The 23,179-nt window shown below is 35.9% G+C and overlaps 1 protein-coding gene and 1 long non-coding RNA gene across 3 annotated transcripts in view; one reads left to right on the top strand and one right to left on the bottom strand.

The window, feature by feature from the left end:
• The window catches only part of BMP2K (BMP2 inducible kinase), a 148,075-nt gene that overhangs the window by 89,272 nt on the left and 35,624 nt on the right, over positions 1-23,179 (top strand). For both annotated transcript variants that reach the window (XM_035293461.3, XM_035293460.3), the window contains exons 10-14: positions 1,258-1,421; positions 10,671-10,876; positions 11,678-11,776; positions 12,427-12,611; positions 20,858-21,015. In XM_035293461.3, the coding sequence (XP_035149352.2) occupies positions 1,258-1,421; positions 10,671-10,876; positions 11,678-11,776; positions 12,427-12,611; positions 20,858-21,015 (812 nt within the window). The remainder of the gene's footprint in view (positions 1-1,257; positions 1,422-10,670; positions 10,877-11,677; positions 11,777-12,426; positions 12,612-20,857; positions 21,016-23,179) is intronic.
• The window catches only part of LOC144581805 (uncharacterized), a 51,864-nt gene continuing 39,554 nt past the window's right edge, over positions 10,870-23,179 (bottom strand). The window contains exon 4 of the long non-coding RNA XR_013533059.1: positions 10,870-11,315. This is a non-coding gene — a long non-coding RNA (uncharacterized LOC144581805). The remainder of the gene's footprint in view (positions 11,316-23,179) is intronic.

The raw sequence follows: 23,179 nt of genomic DNA, 5'->3' as shown, positions 1-23,179 counted from the left end.
AGAATGGATAGTTAAACAGAGACATTGTGTACAATATTTCCCCCAAATTACTTGAGCTTAGGGAGTACAGCATTGATTCTAATGCCCCTTCAATAATTTGAAGTCATTAAATACTTGATTATCATGAAAATAAGATATAATTGATTATATAATATATATATGTATATATTTCAGTTTTCATGACTTTTGCCATCCCCATCCCATCTAGAGCATAGGTGTTATTTTCAGAAAATAGAATACATATAATTCTAAGGTCTTTTGATTCAGTGTCATGTTTTTTTCATTCTCTTGGGAAGATAGTTGTTAATAGGGCTCCCTCTTGTGGTACTTACAGATGTTGGGAAATAATGGAATCTGTTCACTTGATAGATGCAGATACAGCAGATGTGTGCTTGATAAATCATATGTATGTCAAATTTTAAAGTATTAATTTACTTGAAAATGTGTAAGGGATTTAATAAAGAGATTTTGTTGTGAATCCTTTTGGAAAGTGAACATATGGTCATATTAACAAGTATTTGAGTTTTTATACTGAATTTATAGAAAGCAAGTTGATAAACATGAAATATTTTACCTTTTTTTTTAAAAAAGAAAAGCAAATGTCAGTGTCTTTTCAAATTATATTTATTGTCTCTTAATTTCTAAACTGTGTTTACTGCTTAACCACCTGCATCTGGGGCCTAAACTAAGTCCTAGTGGGATATGTTTTATATAATTTCCATTCTGTGTTCTAAGTAAAGCAAAGGTAAAGATTCAAGAATTTGAATGTGAGCAGGTGGTTCCACCTGTTAAAAGTTTTGGCTGCTTTTGTTTAACATGTCCTAGGCTACAGTCTTCTTTTTTTATGCCTTGAGTCCAAGTAAAGGGAGATTATTTCTTGTTGTTTCTTATTTTTATTTCTCTGACAATTTCAGAGAATGGTTCTCAGTTTCATCCAAAACCTTATGAAAAGGTTTCTGTTTATTTCCTTTCAGTATCATTTCATCTCCTTAAGAGCAGTTTCTGGGACTATATTCTTTTTCTGCCAGTTTCAGTAGCAGACTATGAATGATTGTATACTGTTTTAAGGAAAATGGTTACTTTTATTTATTTTCCTATCTTTATTAAACATTTAATACTTGAAAGTTAGAAGAAAGATGACTAATGTGATTATCAGTAATAGTTAAAATGCACCTGTTGAGTTGGATGCTTTATAGAACAAAGAGTAAATGAGAAATAATTCCAATATTTAGAATGAAATATATTCTTTTTTTATAGAATAACAGATACCATTGGACCAACAGAAACCTCAATTGCACCAAGACAAAGACCAAAGGCCAACTCTACTACTACTGCCACTCCCAGTGTGCTGACTATTCAAAGTTCAGCAACACCTGTTAAAGTCCCTACTCCTGGTGAATTCGGTAACCACAGGCCAAAAGGTAATAGAGCCCTGCCAGCCTCATTCTTTTAAAGGTTAATGTAAATAAACCTTTTATGGTTTGATTTTCTAGGGGTATAAACTGCTAATAAACCTAATATTGTAAAGCAGATAACATAATGCTTTTGGAAACTTTCTGCTGATGTCTAATAAATTCAGTTGGTTTCCAACAATTCAATTGTAGGCAAAGGGAAGTTACTGGCAATTTAAAAGTATGGTTCAAAAAACTCACCATTTGCTTTGATACTATAAATACAAACTGTTATCCCTAGAATCATCAACTAGTTGGGTTTGAGGTTGAGAAAAAGTTCAAAGGTATGGAGAAAGTCTATGTTACATGGGAAAGGAAGAAAGCTGAAACACTAGTCTTACAAAGTTATATGTCTTTGTATTGTACCTAGAGCCTTGGTGAAGGACTATCTTGAACCATATGGACATTACAATATAAAAACTTACCTGATTTTGAGAAAAATTTACTAAAGTATCTCCTAAGCATTATGGTATAGTGTGGTACTTAAAAAATAATTCCCCCCAAAGAAATATCCCTAACATTTGAGTAAATTTATTTTCTCAAGGTTCTGGGGGTATAACCTGAGGACTTACCTTAAAGAAATCCTGTTTTGCACTTTATTTCATAATAAATCTGTCTTGTTTTAATGTTAAAATGTTTTTAATGAGGATACTCTGATGGTTAAGAGTGTACATTTTGAGTCTTATGAACCTGATTTGATTCCTATTTCTCCCATGTTTTTAGTAATATAGCTTCTGAAAGAACTAGTACCTATCTTAATAGGATTATTGGGAGGATTAAATGGCTGTTTAATGTGATACCTGATACATGATATGCCTTTAGTAAATGTTAACTATTAATGGTGTTATTACTATCAAGTAAAGTATATGTTCAGGAAAGGTAATGTTTTTATTTGTTTGTTTGTTTATTTATTTATTGATTTATTTTTGAGATAGGGTTTTACTCTGTCACCCAGGCTGGAGTGCAGTGGCACTCCATGGTCATGCTCCTGCATTCGTGCCTCCCAGGCTCAAGTGATCCTTCTACCTCAGCCTCTTGAATAGGTAGGATTACAGATGTATGCCACCATGCCTGCTAATTTTTTTTTAACAGAGAGAGGATTGAGTCTCCTTATGCTCCCTGTGTTGCCTAGGCTGGTCTTGAACTTCTGGGCTCAAGTGATCCTCCCGTCTTGGCCTCCCAAAGTACTTGAATTAAAGGTGTGAGCCACTGTACTCATTGTGTTTTATCTGGCATATTGCTATGTACTTCTATGATAATCAAATACAATAGTTGGAGGAGTATTCCCTGGAAAAGGGAAAACAATGTGAATTTGAAATCATTTGTATTTAGTTCCTATTTCACCCTTTCTTAACCCCACTGTTCTCTTAGTAAAATGGAATAACAATTGCTTTTCCTGTTGCGAGGAGTAAATAAGATGTGGTATCTATGAAAATTTTGTCTCATAGTAAACGTTCAATGTTAGTTTATCTTTATTATACCTTTTTGGGTTGGAGATCCCATCAGTCTTATTTATCATGCATTAGTGTCCTCCAGCCAAAGAACACTAGAAACACTCTTGTAGTTGAACAAGTTATGTTTATGACTTCTATTCAGATCTGGAGTGTCTCAGGAAGATGGTACTTGAAAAGACATATTAAAGGACTTGTTTTGGGTAATTTTAGAGAGGCTTTAAGGAAGTGGGGGGCCGGACATGCTGGTCTGTCCCTGTAATCCCAGCACTTTGGGAGGCGGCGGGGGGAGGATCACTTGAGGCTAGGAGTTTGAGACCAGCCTGGGAAACATAGTGAGACCTTGTCTCTACAAAAAATAAAAAAATTAGCCAGCCATGTTGGTTTATTCCTGTGGTCCCAGCTACTCAGGAGGCTGATGTAGGAGGATCACTTGAGCCCAGGGGTTCAAAATTACAGTGAGCTGTGATTGCACCATTGCAGCCTGGGTGACAGAAAAAGACCTTATCTCCAAAGGAAAAAAAAAAGTAGGGCTTTGTTGTTCTGTATTGGATACTGTCAAGAAGAGGTCATACAAAGCTGGGTGCAGATCATACTTGTAATCCCAGCACTTTGGGAGGCCAAGACAGGTTGATTGTTTGAGATCAGGAGTTCAAGACTAGCTTGAGCAACTTGGCAAAACCCGTCTCTATTTAAAAAATACAAAAATTAGCTTAGTGTGGTGGTGCGCGTCTAGTCTCAGCTACTCAGGAGGCTGAGGTGCAGAGGATCCCTTGGAACCAGTAGGTGGAGGTTGCAGTTAGCCAAGATATTGCACTGCGGCATACCAGCCTAGGTGACAGAATGAGACTCTGTCTCAAAAAAATAAAAAAAGAAAAAGAAAAGAAAGGAAGAGGTGTTATGATATGTTTAGGTATCTTAATATAAATTTTGTCTAGGAGGAAGGAAGCTAAAGCCTCAGTTGCTAAAGATGTTGAGACATTTTAGGGGTATGGACAATGTTCACAATTTTGTCTTTGTAAAGACATGATTTTAAAGTGGTCTTGTTTTGATCCATCAATGTCATAGTGGCCTTATCTAATATCATATGAGATTATTCAACAGGAGAGCACGAAGACCTAGCTGTGAGTGCCAGGCCTGCTCCTGATGTCAGGGGCCGTGTTTCCCTTTCTTACCTGCTTTCAATTTAAATTGAAAAAATCTTCCTCTATTTCCCCTGATATATGCATCTTTTTTTTAAAAACAGTTCACCCTTGAAAAATAATACAAAAAGTAACACATGAGTATTGTATTTTACAATACTCGGACTATATAGTAGTTTTCAGAGAAAACATAAATGTCTCCCTCCATTTTTCCCAGAGTTAACCAGCAGCAGTTTAGTGTTCATCTTCCCAGTCCTTTTTTATGTTTTTACATGTGTGTGTGTGTGTGTGTGTGTGTATATATATATATATATATATACATATATATATATATATACATAATGCACTACATGTTGTATTTAAAATAAATGGAGGCTGTACACAGTGGCTCACTCCCTGTAATCCCAGCACTTTGGGAGACCAAGGCGGGTGGATCACTTGAGGCCAGGAGTTTGAAACCAGCTTGGTCAACATGGCAAAACCCCATTTCTACTAAATATAAAAAATAGCTGAGTGTGGTGGCGTATGCCTGTAATCCCAGCTACTTGGGAGGCTGAGGCACAGAATCACTTGAACCCACGTGGTAGAGGTTGCAGTGAACCAAGATCATGCCACTACACTCCAGCCTGGGCGACAGAGTAAGACTCTCTCTCAAAAACAATAATAACTATAAGTAAATAACAAAATAAAAAAATTAATGGAGTCATACTGTACGTATATATTAGTTCATTTTCATGCTGCTAATAAAGACATAGGGAGTTGCAGTTCCATATGGCTGGGGAGGCATCACAATCTTGTGGGAGGTGAAAGGCACTTCTTACATGGCGAGAGCAAGAGAAAATGAGGAAGAAGTAAAAGCAGAAACCCCGGATAAACCCATCAGATCTCATGAGACTTATTCATTATCACGAGAATAGCACAGGAAAGACTGGTCCCCATGATTCAGTTACCCTCTCCGGGTTCCTCCCACAACACACGGGAATTCTGTGAGATACAATTCAAGTTGAGATTTGGGTGGAGACACAGCCAAACCGTATCATTTCACCCCTGGCTCCTCCAAATCTCATGTCCTCACATTTCAAAACCAATCATGCCTTCCTAACAGTACCCAAAAGTCTTAACTCATTTCAGCATTAACCCAAAAGTCCACAGTCCAAAGTCTCATCTGAGACAAGGCAAGTCCTTTCCACTTATGAGCCTGTAAAATCAAAAGCAAGCTAGTTGTTACTTCATAGATACAATGGGGGTACATGTATTGGGTAAATATAGCCATTCCAAATGGGAGAAATTGGCCAAAAAAAGGGGGTTACAGGTCCCAAGCAAGTCTGCAATCCAGTGGGACAGTCAAATTTAAAAGTTCCAAAGTGATCTCCTTTGACTCTAGGTCTCATGCTGATGCAAAAGTGGGTTCCCATGGTCTTGGGCAGTTTTGCCCCTGTGACTTTGCAGGGTACAGCCTCCATCCCTGCTGCTTTCACCGGCTGGTGCTGAGTGTCTGCAGCTTTTCCAGGTGCATAGTGCAAGCTGTAGGTGGATCTGTCATTCTGGGGACTGGAGGATGGTGTGCCTCTTTTCATAACTCCACTAGGCAGTGCCTCTAGGGACTCTGTGTGGGGACTGTGACCCCACATTTCCCACCTGCAGTGCCCTAACAGAGGTTTCCCATGAGGGGCCTGCCCCTGCAGCAAAGTTTTGCCTGTGCACCCAGGCGTTTCCATATATCTTCTGAAATCTAGGTGGAGTTTCCCAAACCTCAGTTTTTGACTTGTGTGCACCTGCAGGCTCAACATCAGATGGAAGCTGCCAAGGCTTCGGGCTTCCACTCTGTGAAAGCCACAGCCGGAGCTCTATGTTGGCCCCTTTCAGGAACGGCTGGAGCAGCTGGGACACAGCGTACCAAGTCCCTAGGCTACACACAGCATGGGTATCCTGGACCTGGCCCACAAAACCACTTTTTCCTCCTGGGCCTATTGGCCAATGATGGGAGAAGCTGCTGTGAAGGTCTCTGACATGGCCTGGAGACATTTTCCTCATGGCCTTGGGATTAACATTAGGCTCCTTTCTACTTATGCAGATTTCTGCAGCCTGCTTGAATTCCTCCTCAAAAAGTAGGTTTTTCTTTTCCACTGCATCATCAGGCTGCAAATTTTCTGAACTTTTATGCTGTTTCCCTTTTAAAATGGAATGCTTTTACCAGCACTCAAGTTACCTTTTAAATGCTTTGCTGCTTAGAAATATCTTCCACCAGATACCCTAAATCATTTCTCTCAAGTTCAAAGTTACACAAATCTCTAGGGCAGGGGCAAAATGCTGCTGGTCTCCTTGCTAAAACATAACAAGAGTCACCTTTGTTCTAGTTCCCGAGAAGTTCCGTATCTCGATGTGAAAACACCTCAGCCTGGACCTTATTGTTCATACCATTATCAGTATTTTGGTCAAAACCATTCAACAAGTCTCTAGGAGGTTCCAGCTTTCCCACATTTTTCTGTTTTCTTCTGAGCCCTCCAAACTGTTCCAACCTCTGCCTCTTACCCAGTTCCAAAGCCGCTTCCACGTTTTCAGGTATCTCTTCAGCAGTGCCCCACTCTACTGGTACCAATTTACTGTATTAGTTCATTTTCATGCTGCTGATAAAGACGTACCCAAGACTGGGAACATAAAGAGGTTTAATTGGACTTACAGTTCCATGAGGCCAGGGCCTCAGAATCATGGTGGAAAGTGAAAGGCACTTACATGGTGGTGGTGAGAGAAAATGAGGAAGAAGCAAAAGCGGAACCCCCTGATAAACCCATCAAATCTCATGAGACTTACTCACTATCATGAGAATAACATGGGAAAGACCAGTTCCCATGATTCAATTACCTCCCCCTGAGTCCCTCCCACAACACATGAGAATTCTGGGAATACAGTTCAAGTTGAGATTCTAGTGGGGACACAGCTAAACCATATCAACATATTTCTCTGCTACTTGAATTTTAAAAAATATATATTTTGGAAAGCTTTGCTTATCAGTACATACAGATCTGTATAATTTTTAATATAAATATACCATAGCTTATATAACCATTTAGGTTATTTTTAATATTTGCTATTATTAATAGAGTGGTGAACATCTTTATAAGATACTCTTGAATTCTGTCAGAGCATTTCCTTGAGGAAGATATTAAGAAGTGTACTCATTTAAAATCTGTTAGGTACTGCTATCCAGAAAGACTCCAATATTTATACTACCATCAACAGTGTCAGTTCTTCAGTTAATAGGGTTGCTAAAAAACAACAGCAAAAACAGTGTCAGTTCCTTTTATTCCTATCCTTGCTTTCTTGAAAAGTAGAAGTTTTAAAAGTGTTTCCATATGTTTTCCTTCTGTGAATTATTCCAATTTTCTATGAGATTGTCTTTTATTTATTTCTTATTGCTCTGAATGTATACATATTGTGAGTGTTAACTCTTTGCCAGATATGTTGTAAATCTCTTGGCTTGTCATTTTTCTTTAATTTTATTAATGGATGTATATCAGAATATATATGTGTATATATTGGAATTATAAAATTTTATAAGATCAAGTCTGGCACTTTACCTTTGTAGCTGCTGGGTTTTGTATTGTATTACAAAGGAAATTTCTTTTTCTAAAAAACATTCTAATATCTTCATGTTTTTGTTTTCTACAGTTAGCATTGCAATCTTTCTGGAATTTATTTAGGGTATAGTTTAAAAAAAGGACTAAGTTTAGTTTATTTCCATTTTCTCCAATGCCATTTATTAAATAGTGCATTCTTTCTCTGCAGATTTGAAAGACCACTTTTATCATGAACTAACTTTCCGTATTGTTTTTTCTTTTTAACCCATGTTTGTATCACTGAGTTATTTATTCTTATGCTGCTTAATAGGTCTGATGGGCTGGACTTCCTATCCAAAATTTTCTTCTTCTGTATGAATTTTAGAGGAAGTCTCTTAAGTTTTAAAAAATAAATTTTAAAGATGGTTATTTTAAGTGCATTGGCATAATAGTTTTGGTGGAAATTTACATGTTTTGATTTTTGATTATTTCATTCGGTCATATTAAAATTATTTATTCTAATAGGTTTTCATTTGCTTATTTTATATTTTTTCGAGACAGTCTCTTTTTGATAATAATGATAATTTGCTGTTTCTCATATTAATTATGCTTATTGGTTTTTATTATTTTATTGCATTAGCTAGATCCTCTGGGCTAATATTATGTAGTGGTGAACATTTCTGTCTTATTCTCTTTTAGGGAGACTGGTTTTGGCATGATATTTGCTCTACATTTCTATTTTTTTTTTATCTCATTGATGAGGTTTTCCTTTATTCCTAACTTACGTTTTCTAAAATTAGTTATAGATAGCTGCTGCTTCTTGTTTTTTCTTTTAGTATTTCTTAAGATATGTAATTTTCTCCTTTAATATATTATTTGTGGCATTAATACAGCTCTGAATATTGAAGCATCTTTGCTTAGATAAGATAAACTTTATTTAAACCTTATTTTTATTTTTGGATAAACTCATATCTTTATTAAGAGAGCCTTACCTTTGCATTCTGGAATATTTTATGAAAAAGAAGCTAAGCTCTGTTTCTTTAAATGTGAGCTTAACTGAATTGGTACATGTTGTAGAGTTAGAAACATGATCATATTTTCAACTTATTTGAGTTTTACGGATTTATTCAGATTTTTTACCTTTTGAGTTTATAATTTATATATGTATTTAAAAATGATTTTGTTTAGATTTTCAAATTTATTTGCATAAAATTGTAGATAGCATTTTTAATTACTTTCATGTCTATAGTCTGTCACTTCTCTCATTACAGTGTTTATTTATATCTTCACTGTTTTTTCTTGATGGGACTTGCCCAGAGCTTTATCCCTTTTATTGATCTTTTCAAAGAACTAGAACCAGTAGTCAAACTGTGGTTTTATTGATTAACTCTGTTGTTTATTTCACTATTTCTTTATGACTTTGTCATTATTAATTTATTCCTTCTATTTTCTTTGATTTTATTTTCATTAGTTTATTTTTTTCTGTCTTGTTAGTTTTCACATACACATTTAAATAAAAAAGTTTCTTATGTACTACCAGCGTTTTGTTCCACAGATTTTGATATGTTGACCTTGTCTTTTAGATTGATTTCTTTTTTAACCTATAAGTTAGCTAGGAGGCTGTTGTTCTTTTCAAGGAGATAACAAGGCTGTTGTTATTTTCAAGGAGATAACAAGATACTGAAGGCTGGAAGGGTAGGGGGAAGTGAGGAGTGTGGAGAGATTTACTAAAGGATATAAACTTTCAGCTAGATAGGAAGAATAAATCCTAGTGTTCTATTCCACTGTAGAATGACTAGTTAATAATATTTCTTATAATTTCAAATAGATAGAAAGAGGATATTGAGTGTTCCCAATACACACAAAAAAATGACAATGCTTATGGTGATGGTTTTGCTAATTACCTCGATCTGATCACTGTACATAATATGTATCAAAACATCAATATGTACCCTATGAATATGTACAATTATTGTGAATTAAAAATAAAAAGTTTCAAGGTGAATGATTTTTGAGTAGTTATTTTAATACTCTTTCAACTGGAAAGAAATACACTTAAAAGGCTAATGATGGTTGTGTCTGTGTGGTGGAATAAGTATTTTCAAGGATAATTAAAATGAACATGTATTTCCTTATTATTAGAGAAGTTAGAAATAGTTATAAAACTATTTCCATAAAACTGTTATACTTAGGGCTGAGGAAGTTTGAGGACACTAACATTGATGAAAAAAGAACCCTTCTCTCCCTCTGTGTACTTCCTCCCCACTCTTTTTATCCTCTAGGATTGAACAGTTGCATTTGAATGTAGGGTAAGTTAATAGAGGAGAATACAGAAATTATGGTGTATTAGTGTATTGCATTAAGTGTATATCTTTATAGTTAATTTTAAAAGTTTATTTATAGGATTTGCATGGGGTATAATTATGGAGCTTATAAATAAATATCCGTTTAGGAGACAGTGTTAATAGATTTATTACAGTGAGTATTTATCACGCATCTTTTGTATAAAAGGTTTTTTGGGACTCTTAACATATGAGTAAGTCATCATCTTTTCCCTCAGGGTCCCTGGTTTAGAAAATAGCCATGTAAGCCATTAATATGTGCTATGTGCAAGACAGACTGAAATGTACTAAACTGAGTGGAAGTGTTATATGAAGGAACAAGGAAGAGAGATTTGAGCTGAACTTTAAAGAGTAAGAATTTCAGTAGGTGGAAAATGACATGCTAGACTGAGAATTACACTGATAATGATACTTACTCATGATAGTACATGATATTGTTGAGCAATGTAGAAAAACTAATGTAAATGGTGTGTTCATGGAGAGCTGAAGCATGAAACATGAAATGTTTCTAAGATGTTGACTTTTTCAGAATTGTAGATGACAAAATTAAGTTCCTTGGGTAATTATAATTAAAGTAAATCCCTATAAACTCTATGCATATGGAAGTTTCTATATTGTAAATAAGGATATAAATGCCTTAAATTATTATTGAAATGAGCATGTTGAAATCCAGCTTTTTAATTGAAATCATTAGTATGTTAATGTAAGTGTTTGGACCTGTCTTTAGGGGCACTAAGACCTGGAAATGGCCCTGAAATTTTATTGGGTCAGGGACCTCCTCAGCAGCCACCCCAGCAGCATAGAGTACTCCAGCAACTACAACAGGGAGATTGGAGATTACAACAACTCCATTTACAGCATCGTCATCCTCACCAGCAGCAGCAGCAGCACCACCACCACCACCACCTACTTCAGGATGCTTATATGCAGCAGGTAATTTTTTTGTTTCTTTAGATATGGAAGTAGTGTGAAATTGATGCAGCAAATTGAATATCAGTGAATTCCTTTTTGTATCATGGGTGCCTTGAACTCTAGATTCAAGTAAACACTTTTTCCAGTTTTCTGATTATGAAAGAATATATATTTAATTTGCAATTAGTGAGATAGTTAAGAATACTCTAAAATAGGTTGCATTGTGACCTTATGAAGAAAAGAATGTTCATCTGAAACATTTAGTATTCACAAGTAAGCAAAGCAGTTTATAATGACTGTTATCTGAGGTTACGTTTTGAGTTCACAGACGAATAATGCTACTGTTGGAAAGGTGGTAATAGGCTTTTCAGAAGTAATGTTGTCTTGGATTTTGTCACCCTCCTGGTTTTGGTTGATAGATCCAGAGTGGAGGTACCATGAGATGCCCAGAAGGTAACCACTGAAGGGGAGATAAGAGGAGAGTGTAGATTTAGTGTAATGGTTTTGTTAGCAGTCACTTCAGGGGTCTTTATCATCTAGGAAAAGGTGTTAAATGTGTTTTGGTAGCTTTCTTCTAAACATCCTTAAATTGCGCTAAAAATGGTTTTAATTGAATCTCTGTTATGTTGTGGTAATTTTGAAACCAATTCTGATAAAGCTATCTTAATAAATTATAGTAATTTAGAGTATAGCTATTTTGTATTGATGTTTAGACTACTGATTTCTCAAATTATTATTATGGTAAGATCAATACTTTTAAAAAGGGCTCTGTCACAGTAAAGGCATGAATAGCATTTATTATTGTTTGTTTTCTCATTGTAGTATCAACATGCAACACAGCAGCAACAAATGCTTCAACAACAGTTTTTAATGCATTCGGTATATCAGCCACAACATTCTGCATCGCAGTATCCTACAATGGTAACTGTTAATTAATTTCTAGAGATTTCTCTGAGTATACATTATGGTGTTGGAATTCACAGTATGAATGGTATTGTTCAGAACTTAATAATTCAAAATCAATTCGAGTAAGCTACTTGACATGTATTTTATCAAAGACAGTCATATATTCTCAAGCAGCTTTAAATTGCACTGAACCATGCACCTGAATATGGCACATGGTAACTGACCGATAACATACTTCTCTTATGTCATTTTGTAAGGGAAATGATGTCTTACCTATAGTCTTTTGTCACACATATCTCTTTCATTCAGCAAATACTTATTGAGTAAAAAAATGAAACCCAAAGGGAGAGTGCATCTGCTTCAGAGAATTATTTGCCCTTTTTTACAGCAATGAATATTATTAATGACTTTAAGCTACTCTTTTTCTTAAAATATTTAAAGGAGGATTTTTGATTCTGGCCAAGTGAGCCTAGCTTTGCAACTTTTCAAAAAGATTTATTTTGTCTTAATGTAGTTTTGTAGTAATAGAGCTGCTCCTGCAGAGCATTGTTTTTTAGGTTTCTGATTTTGTCACCAATGTGAAAGGAAGGAACATAGTAAATAGATGCAATGCTGGCAGTGCTTTAGGACTGGAGCATTGTTTTGTATAATATTTCTTTTTTCAGATGCAGCAGTATCAGCAGGCTTTCTTTCAACAGCAGATGCTAGCTCAACATCAGCCGTCTCAACAACAGGCATCACCTGAGTATCTTACCTCCCCTCAAGAGTTCTCACCAGCCTTAGTTTCCTACACTTCATCACTTCCAGCTCAGGTTGGAACCATAATGGACTCCTCCTATAGTGCCAATAGGCAAGTATTTTTCTAGTGAAAGCAAAGGAAATTATTGTGGAAGTGGAAGTCATTGTTGAATGGTTGGTCATTAAGTTCTCTTAGTTTAGAATTCATCTTTCTGTAGAGCCACCCATTTTCTCTTCCTAGTTCCTGTCTTTGGTCCCTTGATATCCCCATCCTTCCATTTCCTCAGTTACTTCTGCCAACTGCTATTTGTAGGTAAGGTGTAGCAACATCTAACAGCATTTAGGGCTAAGGAAATTATTGGCTTGTATATAAAAGCATTTTTGTAATGTAAGTAGAAACAACACCCTAACAAGTGACTTTAGGTATTTGAAAAAAATCCTTGTAGGCTTTTGCTACTTACATGTTATTACTTTGAATTAGTTTGACTGTTTATTCATAAAGGTTATATATTTAGTTTAAATAGGTACAAACATTTTTACATATATATATATTTTAGGATGATATACAGTAAACATACTGTTACCATAACATAGTTGGGAATTGTATATTTTGGCTATTTAGATATATTGGTTAGTAGAGTTATAAATTAAATAACTTTGGTACAAATTTTCTTAAACTTAGATATAAAACAGCAGGTGCTTTGGTATCTTGTAATTAAGAACCATCATGAAAGTCTCCTAATGTTTATAGATACCTAGGAAGTAGGAGCTGTTAGACTTTTGTTATAGGAACATTAAAGAAGATCTCCTACAATGCTATTTAAGGATTTGAAACAGCTGAGAAAGGTTGTCTATAAGCTTTGGTTCAGAGTTGAGCATGAGAAACAGCAGCCTCAGTAGCATACTTGTACACTGCATCTCAAAAGAGAGCTAAAGTATGCAGTTTGCTACAGAACACCTCCCAACCTCTGTGTGTGTGTGTGCGCGCGTGTGCACGTGGACGGATCACCGGTGGGGCAGGTATGGTAGGGAGGGGGAGACAGAGAGAAACACGAACTGATTTCTTGAACTGCTTTTCTAAAGGAAGAATTGGGGTGCATGAATTAGCACAGTTTTGTCTAAGGAAAGAGCACAGTATATGGCCAAAGGCCAGTTTAAAGATCCAGATCAGGCCGGGCATGGTGGCTCACTCCTGTAATCCCAGCACTTTGGTAGGCCAAGGCAGGTGGATCACGAGGTCAGGAGATCAAGACCATCCTCACCAACATGGTGAAACCCTGTCTTTACTAAAAACACAAAAATTTGCTGGGTGTGATGGTGCATGCCTGTAATGTCAGCTACTTGGGAGGCTGAGGCAGGAGAATGGCTTGAACCCAGGAGGCAGAGATTGCAGTAAGCCATGATTGTGCCACTGCACTCCAGCCTGGCAACAGAGCGAGACTCCATCTCAAAAAAAAAAGGGAAAAAAAGGTCCAGATCAGTATTTGCCAAACCCTTTGTTATTTATCTACTCTGGTTACAATTTTTTGCTTTATTCATGTAGTGCTTTTTTTCTTTAATAAATTAGTAACATTATTGTATATAATAAAATTAAAACATATTATACATTTTAGACAAATCAGATCCACTAAAACATAAACTGTGAAATGTAAATAGTTATCTAATAAATTTGCTAAGTCCCCTAGTGACATGAATAGAATAATTTTCCTCATTAAAAATAGGATATTCTCCTTGGTATTGCTTAGTTTAAGATGCTGATGAGGCTATTGTATTAATTAGATGATTGCTTTTTTCCACTTTTGATGCTAACTAGCATCAAAAATGTCAAATCTAGTATATTTAGTTGGAAAGTAGAAAATATATTAAACTGTCTTCTCTCACACAGCATATATATTGTTTATACTTCATATTCTAAAAGGCTATCAGCTTCTGGAAGCAAAGTTATGTCACTGATAAGAATGGATGATCATGATTTAGAAAGCTGTCTAAACTTCTGATAAATTACAAAGGAAGTTGGATATCCAAGGATTTGAGGCATACACTGCAAGGTGCTGATGTCTGTAATGTGTATTAATTACTATAGCACTGCCTGCTTTATTCTCATTTGTAGTGATACTGTTCAACAGATCACAGATTTGATACATTAGATATTTCTAATTTCTGCATAATTATTAAAAAATAATTTATCGAAAAAACAATCTTGCATTCCCCAGGTTAGGAAATTCTGGGTTTTGTATCTGGGAAAGTGCATAAAACTTGTTTTACTCCACTCCTATGAAATTATGTATTTAAGGATATGGTAGAAAAGAATTATACAATCAGCCACTAAAGGTTAGAAATGTGGAACTTCATGTGGGAACACTGCTTGGTACCTCAGTGCTACTTCATTAATATTATATCATTTAATATTAGGTTGTATGTTGATTATAATATCTTCTGTAACAATTTAAAAAGAGCTCTGGAGACCGATCCAAGATGGCTGATTGCTAACATCTCGGGACTGCAGCTCTCAGTGAAGGCGTGGAGAACTAGACGACGCCACACTTTCAGACAAATTCTGGTCACACGGAGCAGTAGATCCCCAGTGGAGGAATCACACGGGTCGCCAGCGCGACTTTCGTGGCCGGCGCAGCGGTTTTGCCAGCGCCTCGGCGCGGCAGCTCTCGGAGCAGAGTAAACAGGTTCGGAGGACCCACAAGGGCCCCCAGCACGACAACAGAGCCCGGTGCAGCGGCTGTGATGGCACCTCAGTGTGGCAGCGCTCGGCGCAGAGGCGCAGAGTAAACGGGACCAGCTCCCCTTCTGACCGAGGTTTGGAGCCCCGGGAAGGCAGAGTTGCCCACTACAGACACAAGAAGGAAGCCAGACAAGAGAATCCTGGGCAGAAAAGCACCATCAGTTTTAATGCCGCTGCTATGGCCCTGGGAACTAACAACCTGGACGCCCACTCACGAGACCTAATCTGAAAGTTGGTAAATTCAAAGACCACAGGAGGATAAACTTACAATGACGGGAAGAAACCAGCATAAAAAAGCTGAGAATACTCAAAGTCAGAATGCCTCGCCCTCTAAAGATGATCACAGTTCCACATCAACAATGAAACAAGCCTTGATGGAGAACGAGCGCATCCCAGTGCTAGAATATCACTTCAGGGAATGGATAATAACAAACTTCGGTGAGTTAAAAGAACATGTTGTAGCCCAACGTAAAGAAACTAGGAACTTTGAAAAAAGTTTGATGAAATTCTATTGAGAATAGACAACTTAGAGAGGAGTATGAGTGAAATAATGGAACTGAAGAATACAATACAGGAACTCAGAGAAGTTTGCACAGGTTTAAACACTCGAATTGTTCAAGCAGAAGAAGGGATATCAGAGGTCAAAGTCCACCTTAATGAAATAAAACACGAAGAAAAGATTAGAGAAAAAAGGATAAAAAGGAATGAGCAAAGTCTCCAAGAGATGTGGGACTATGTGAAAAGACCAAATCTGTTTGATAGGTGTACCTGAATGCGACGGAGAGAATGAATCCAAGATGGAAAATACCCTTCAGGAAATTATTCAGGAAAATTTTCCTAAACTAGCAAAGCAGGTCAATATTCAACCCCAGGTAATACAGAGAACACCACAAAGATATTCCTCAAGAAGAGCAACCCCAAGGCACATAATCGTTAGATTCACTAGGGCTGAAACGAAGGAGAAAATACTAAGGGCAGCCAGAGAGAAAGGTCAGGTTACCCACAAAGGCAAGCCTATCAGACTTACAGCAGATCTCTCAGCAGAAACTCTACAAGCCAGAAGAGAGTGGGGGCCAATATTCAACATCCTCAAAGAACAGAACCTTCAGCCCAGAATTTCATATCCAGCCAAACTAAGCTTCACAACTGAAGGAAAAATAAAATCTTTTATGAACAAGCAAGAACTCAGAGATTTTATTACCACCAGGCCTGCTTTACAAGAGCTTCTGAAAGAAGCATTACACACAGAAAGAAACAACCAGTATTAGCCCTTCTAAAAATATACCAAAAAGTAAAGAGCACCAACATAAAGAAGAATTCACACCAACGAATGGATAAAACAGCCAGTTAACATCAAAGGGCAGTAACCCTAAATTTAAATTGACTAAATCCCCCAATCAAAAGACACAGCCAAAACCCAACATTACATCCAGACCTGTTTCACAGGCAAGGATACAAAAGACTCAAAACAAAGGGATGGAGAAAGACTTACCAACCAAATGGAGAGCAAAAATAAATAAATAAATAAAAAGCAGGAGTTGCAATTCTTGTATCAGATAAAATAGATTTTAAAGCAACAAAGATATAGTGGTAAAAGGATCAATGCAACAACAAGAGCTAACGATCCTAACACCCAGATACATAGAGACTTAGACACAATGAGACAGAAAATTAATAAGGATATCAAGGACTCGAACTCAGATCCGGAACAAGTAAACTCAATAAATATTTATAGAGCTCTCCACTTCAAATACACAAAATAAACATTCTAGTGAATACCACATCACACGTACTCATAGGTTTAAATGAAACATTGATTGGCCATTGTTAATACCTATTTCTTTTAAGAATAAAGCAATATTTCCACTCACTCTCCCTCTTTCTCTTCCTCTTTCTTCCTCTCCTTTACTCATTTTTTTCTTCTTTCCTTCACTCAAAAAAAAAGAAATCAACTTGTAAACCTCTAGATCCAGGTCGCAATGTCTCTCTCATTGCTTGAATTCCTTCCTTCCCTTCCCTCCCTCCCTCCCTCCCTCCCCCCTTCCTCCCTTCCTTCATCCCTCCCTCAAAAAAAAAAGAGCTCTAACTAATGTTCCTGCTTATGCCTAGTCAGTGGAAGAAGAGAATTGGGGTTAAATGTTTGTCTCTAAGTGGATAAGGGCTATTTGAGTAGAATAGAGGAAGCCAAGTAGTTCGTTAGATAGAGGGAAAGAGTCACTATCTTTGTTGGAATGATTTTTTTTTCTCTTTTCCACTATCTTTTGCTAAACTTTTTATTCTTTCACCATATTAATTTATCTTTAGTGTGAATATCAGAGAGTATTATTGTTTGTTATATTCTAATAATGGTTAAAATAAACATCTTCTATGCATACATTATCTTCTTGTGATATAATTGCCCTATTATATTAGTTATCTGTTCATGCCTAATAAATTATTCCAAAACTTAATGGTTTAAAATAGAAGTAAACATTTATTATCTTATATACTTTGTTTGGATCAGAAATTTAGGAGTGGCTTAGCAGGTTGGTTATGTCTGTTAAGGCTGGGTTGGCTGTCCCCTGAAGGCTTGGCTGGTGCTAAAGAATGTATTTACAAGATAGTTCACTCACATGGCTTTGGGCAAGAGGCTTCAGTCCCCTGCCACATGGATTTCTCCAAAAGACTGCTTGAGTTTTCTCTTTGAAAAGGCAAGGATGATTTTGAACAAGGGATTATTGATTCTGGTTTCTCCCTCAGTCAGTGATCCAAGAGAGGGAGTGAGGAGGAATCCAAAATGTCTTTTTAGACCCAATCTTGGCAGTCATGGGCTGCCACTTGTGCCATATTTCATTTGTTAGAATTGAGTCACTAGATCTAGCTCATGTTCAAGGGCAGTGAAATTCTGTTTCACCCTTTGAAGGGAGGAATGCCAGATAACTTGTAGACATATTTTAATACCTGTTTAAACTAGATTAAGGTGGCACCCTATTGAGTTACAGTCTGCCAGTGAGAACCCATAAATTCATTTTGGGAATAGGAGGAGGGTGATTCATGTAGGGAATCAGAAAGTTCTGAAACGAATCATTGACAGACAGGACGGGGAATGCCCATCTCTCTCAGTTTTACCTGCTCTGATCTGTTTTGTTTTTTTCTTCAATACAATTTTCTGGGTAAAAACACATCTGATCTGTGTTTTAAGGACTCTGAAAGTCCTTAAAGGTTGTTTTGGAATTAGAAATGGGACTCTGTCACATGGAGGCAGGCTCAGACCTTGGCAGTTGACATATCCCCAGAATGTATTTTAATTGAATTGTTTCTTAAATTAAGATACCTAAGTTCTATTTACTAAGCAAGTCTATCTACTTGTAGGTAACTTACTATGTTTATTTTCCTTTTTTACATGCTAGCCTTCAGTAAGTATTTCAGTAGTCCATTCTTGGCTCAAATATGCTGAAGGGGCTTTAACTAAGGGATTCAATGACTTTTGCCTTTTTCTCCCCTCTTCCAAGACATTTGTGGTGGCAATGGCACCTTAAATGCAATGAGCTCTCAAGGGTTAGGTAAATTTAGGGAATCAGTTAAGACTTGTAAAATTGAGATACTACTTTGAACATTGGGATTCTCCCTTTATTACTACTGTTAGAGGATTTGGATGTAACTTATGAAAGGAACTTAATAGCATTCTTAGCTTTTTTACATTGTCTCATTCTTATGCTATACAGCCATACATTGCATAACAATGGGGACATGTTCTGAGAAATTGTATCATAAGATAATTTCACTGTTGTATGAACATCATAGAGTGCATTTACACAAACTTAGTGTAGCCTACTACACATATAGCCTATTGCTCTTGGGCTGCAAACTTGTATAGCATGTTATTGTATTGAGTACTGTAGGCAGTTGTAACACAATGGTATATATGTATTTTTGTATCTAAACATAGAAAAGGTAGAATAAAAGTGTAGTATAAAGGGTAAAAAATGGTACACCTGATTAGGGTACTTACCATAAATGGAGCTTGGAGGATTGGAAGTTGCTCTGGGTGGGTCAATGCGTGAGTTGTGAGTAAATGTGAAGGCCTAGGACATTACCGTACTCTATTATAGACTTAACTTTAAAACCCCATATACTTAGGACACACTAAATTTATATAAAATTGTTTCTTCAGTAACAAGCCTTAGTTTACTATGACTTTTTTACTTCATAAACTTTAAAAAATTTAAAAATGTTTTGACTTTTTGGTAATAACACAAAACACAAATGTACAATTGTACAAAAATACTTTCTTTATATTCTTATTCTGTAAGTTTTTTGCCTTTTAATTTTAATTTTCTTTCTTTTTAAACTTTTTGTTGAAAACAAAGACACAAGCACACACATTAGCCCGAGCCTACACAGGGTATGGATCATCAGTATCATTGTCTTCCACCTCCACATCTTGTCTCACTGCAAGTTCTTTAGGGGCAATAAGAGGCATGGAGCTGTCATATCCTATGATAACAATACCTTCTTCTGGAGTACCTCCTAAAGGACCTGAGACTGTTTTACAGTTGACTTTTAAAAAAATAAGTAGAAGGAGAATACTTGAAAATAACTAAAAAAGAATATGGTATAGTAAATACATAAAAGCAGTAATACAGTCATTTATGATCAAATATGTACTGTACACAGTCGTATTGCTATATTTTTATACAACTGGCAGCCCAGTAGGTATGTTCAAATTAGCATCACCACAGACACATGAGTAATCTGTTGTGCTATGCTGTTACAATGGCTGTGATGTCACTAGGTGATAGGAATCTTTAGCTCCATTATAATCTTATGGAACCACCATTATATAAGTGATCCATTGCTGACTCAAGGTTGTTATGTGGTACATGACTGTATTTCCAGGCTGGGTCGAGGAAGAAGTACACAAGAACTCTTGGGTTAAGAAGTCTTTAGATTCTCATCTTCTCTTAAAAGCCAAGAGCCCTAATTTTCATAGAATCAGTAGTCTCAGGCTCCAAGTCTAGATACTTTAAATGCTATAAATAATCTATTATATACAGAATAACCCTCATTTAACTTTAGCTAATTTATAAAGCAGTCCTAACAATGCATCTTGTTGATAGCTATATATAGGGAATGCCTTTATCAAACAGAAAATTATTGTGGTGTCCCAGCATAACCAAGACATTTGATCACTGTATTCAGTAGTGATTTTAGAGTGATACTGTTTGATAAGTTGACTGGATTTTACTTTAAGGCTTGTTTACTATGATAATAATAGTTAATATTTATTAAGTGCTTATTTTTTTTTACTAGGTACTGTTGTTTTTGCTTTATGTGTATTAAATTATTTAATCTTCTCAGGAACCCTATGAGGTAGATACTATTACTCCTTTTTACAGCAGAGAAGTTAAGGAACTTGCCCAAGGGTACACAGCTAGTGTACCTTATGTAGGTGATTATGGAGCTAGTATACCTTATGGAGGTGATCTAGATCCCACATGTTCTCTCTCTCTATCTCATGCCCTTGTCAGTCATCTCTGTCATAGTGAAATGATTTGGTTTTGTAAGTATTTAGAAAGTATAAACTAGGGCATTATAAATTTTTATTAATTTTCATTTTTCTTTCTCAATTATTACTGTAGGTCAATTGCTGATAAAGAGGCCATTGCAAATTTCACAAATCAGAAGAACATCAGCAACCCACCTGATATGTCAGGGTGGAATCCTTTTGGAGAGGATAATTTCTCTAAGTTAACAGAAGAGGAACTGTTGGACAGAGAATTTGACCTTCTAAGATCAAGTAAGGGACACTTGAAGGCTTATTTTGCTTCACAGTAAAGTAACAGCTCTATTATTCACCAAGGCCAAAGACTGTTTTGAGATGGTGTATGGGAAATTCTTTTTGTGCATTTGAGGGCAAAATTCAGGCCATCTTCTTATTCAAATACTGTCCAATTATGTTGTGTGCATTAGAAATCAGTTGCTTGATAGTAGCTATTAAATCCAATATTGCTGATAGCATGCTAATATCCTAAGACTTAAATATTGCATATCTAGGAATGTTAAATTCAGAATATAAAACTGATGTTTCAATAAAAAGGGGAACATTATTATTTTGCCTTGCTAATGATTTTGCAGCTCTGTTTTCTTTGCACACCCAGTAGAAAACATTGTGGGTCTGAGATGCCCTTTGAAAATGCCTGAAAGAAAACATGGGCTACTACATTATGTTAATGTTTTGTAATGCCCTTTTAATGAATGGTTACATAAAAGGGCTGCTTTGTTGTCCTGATATGGCAAAAATTAAATAAATTCTTTTTCACTTTAAATCAGATATCTCAATGTTTTTACTTGGAATCATTGCTTTGCCACACATATTTTAGAAATGTCTTGTTTTGGAAGAATGATGTGGGTGTTTTCAGTAGGTCACAAAATAGGAGCAAAAAAGCTCACTTCTAGTGTAAGTAGATAATTTTCAGGTTTCTGAGGTGTGTGTGTGCATGTATGTGTGTGTGTGTGTGTGTGTGTGTGTGTGCGCGCGCAGGTGTACACATAAAACACAAGTGTGTTTTTCCCTTTTGCATGTGAAAAGAAGGTCTTAGTAGTCCCTAGTTTAGAGCCCCTAGTTCCTATTTTATTTAGGTAATTGGCCTTATGAGAATGTTTAATAGATGAAATGCTCTGTTCTGAATTGGTATATATTTTATGTAAAATTCCTGTAAGAAGACTTGTTTGGGATTTAAATTTGTATTTTGCATTTTGGTTACATGATTATGAAAATTAAATTGATGGTTAAATGCAGATATAAAAATGAGTTCTGAGCCTTTAATAAAGGTTTGTTAACTTCAGTAAAACTGATCATATTTTACTAAACAATTTTTTTTTAAACCACAACTTTTTTTGTTTGGTGTTTTCCGAATTTATGTTGAGTAGGCCCAAAAGCAAGGTTTTAAAAAAGAAAACAAAGTATCTCTTTCAGAGTGATGGAAGAGGTAGATACAAGGTATCATCAAATCATTATGATTTATAGGATTATATTTAAAGCAAAAGGTTATTGATTTTAATGTGTACTGAGCAGGGTTTGCTAAATTAGTATTTTCAACTCCTTGGGTAAAAAATTATTTTTAAAAAATCAATTTATGGAATGGGTAAAGTATTCGCATTATTTTGTATCTTATAAAAATGTGTTATTCTAAGCTTCCTAGAATTTATAATGACATCAAAATAGTTGTATTTACTTAGCATAGGCAAGAGTGGCATATGAATATGACTTTATGTATATAACTTTATAAAAATTAGGTTGAATGTGTAGACTTCTTAAGTAGTTATTTTTAAGAATACCTTAAAACTTCATGATCAGATAATGTATAAATTTTAAACTTTATCATCAGATAACATTTGTAAATTGTTCCTGTATCTCTGTGCACATGTGTATGCCAAAGAAAGTTCAGACTTCGCAGTATTAATTATAGAATGATATTAAGTTCCAAAGGAAAGTGCAGGAAGAATTTTATGTGAAGATTAGATTTGGAGCAACCTGAGCCATTTGGAAAAACACCTAGATGGTCTATGAGCTACTAAAATTATTGTTCCAAGTCTGATGCACTTAATTTGGCACACAGTACCAGAAAACATAAATTTTGATCCCTGACAATGTTACTTAACTAGGTTGTAATCTCAGATAAGTCACTCAACTGCTGTCAGTCTCAATTCTGCATTTATAAACTGGGGATAGTGATGCCTGCTTCATAGGGCTGTCCAGATAATGAAATGATGTCTTTAAATCAGGGCACTCAATAAATCAATGCCACTTTCCCTTTCCTTATTTTCTGTATAAGCCTTTATGTTGTGACTTAAAAGATTTTTTGGCTTTTATAAAGCCAGGATTTTAAAATTACACTTAAATTATCAGTTTCTCAATGGTAATTTAACAGTCTAATTAGAGGGGACTTTGTGGGCACACA

The sequence above is a fragment of the Callithrix jacchus genome, chromosome 3 (assembly GCF_049354715.1).
Source record: "Callithrix jacchus isolate 240 chromosome 3, calJac240_pri, whole genome shotgun sequence".
NCBI classification, from domain to species: domain Eukaryota; kingdom Metazoa; phylum Chordata; class Mammalia; order Primates; family Cebidae; genus Callithrix; species Callithrix jacchus.
The sequence above is the reverse complement of the archived record's forward strand: the minus strand, read 5'-3'. Positions and strand labels throughout refer to the sequence as shown.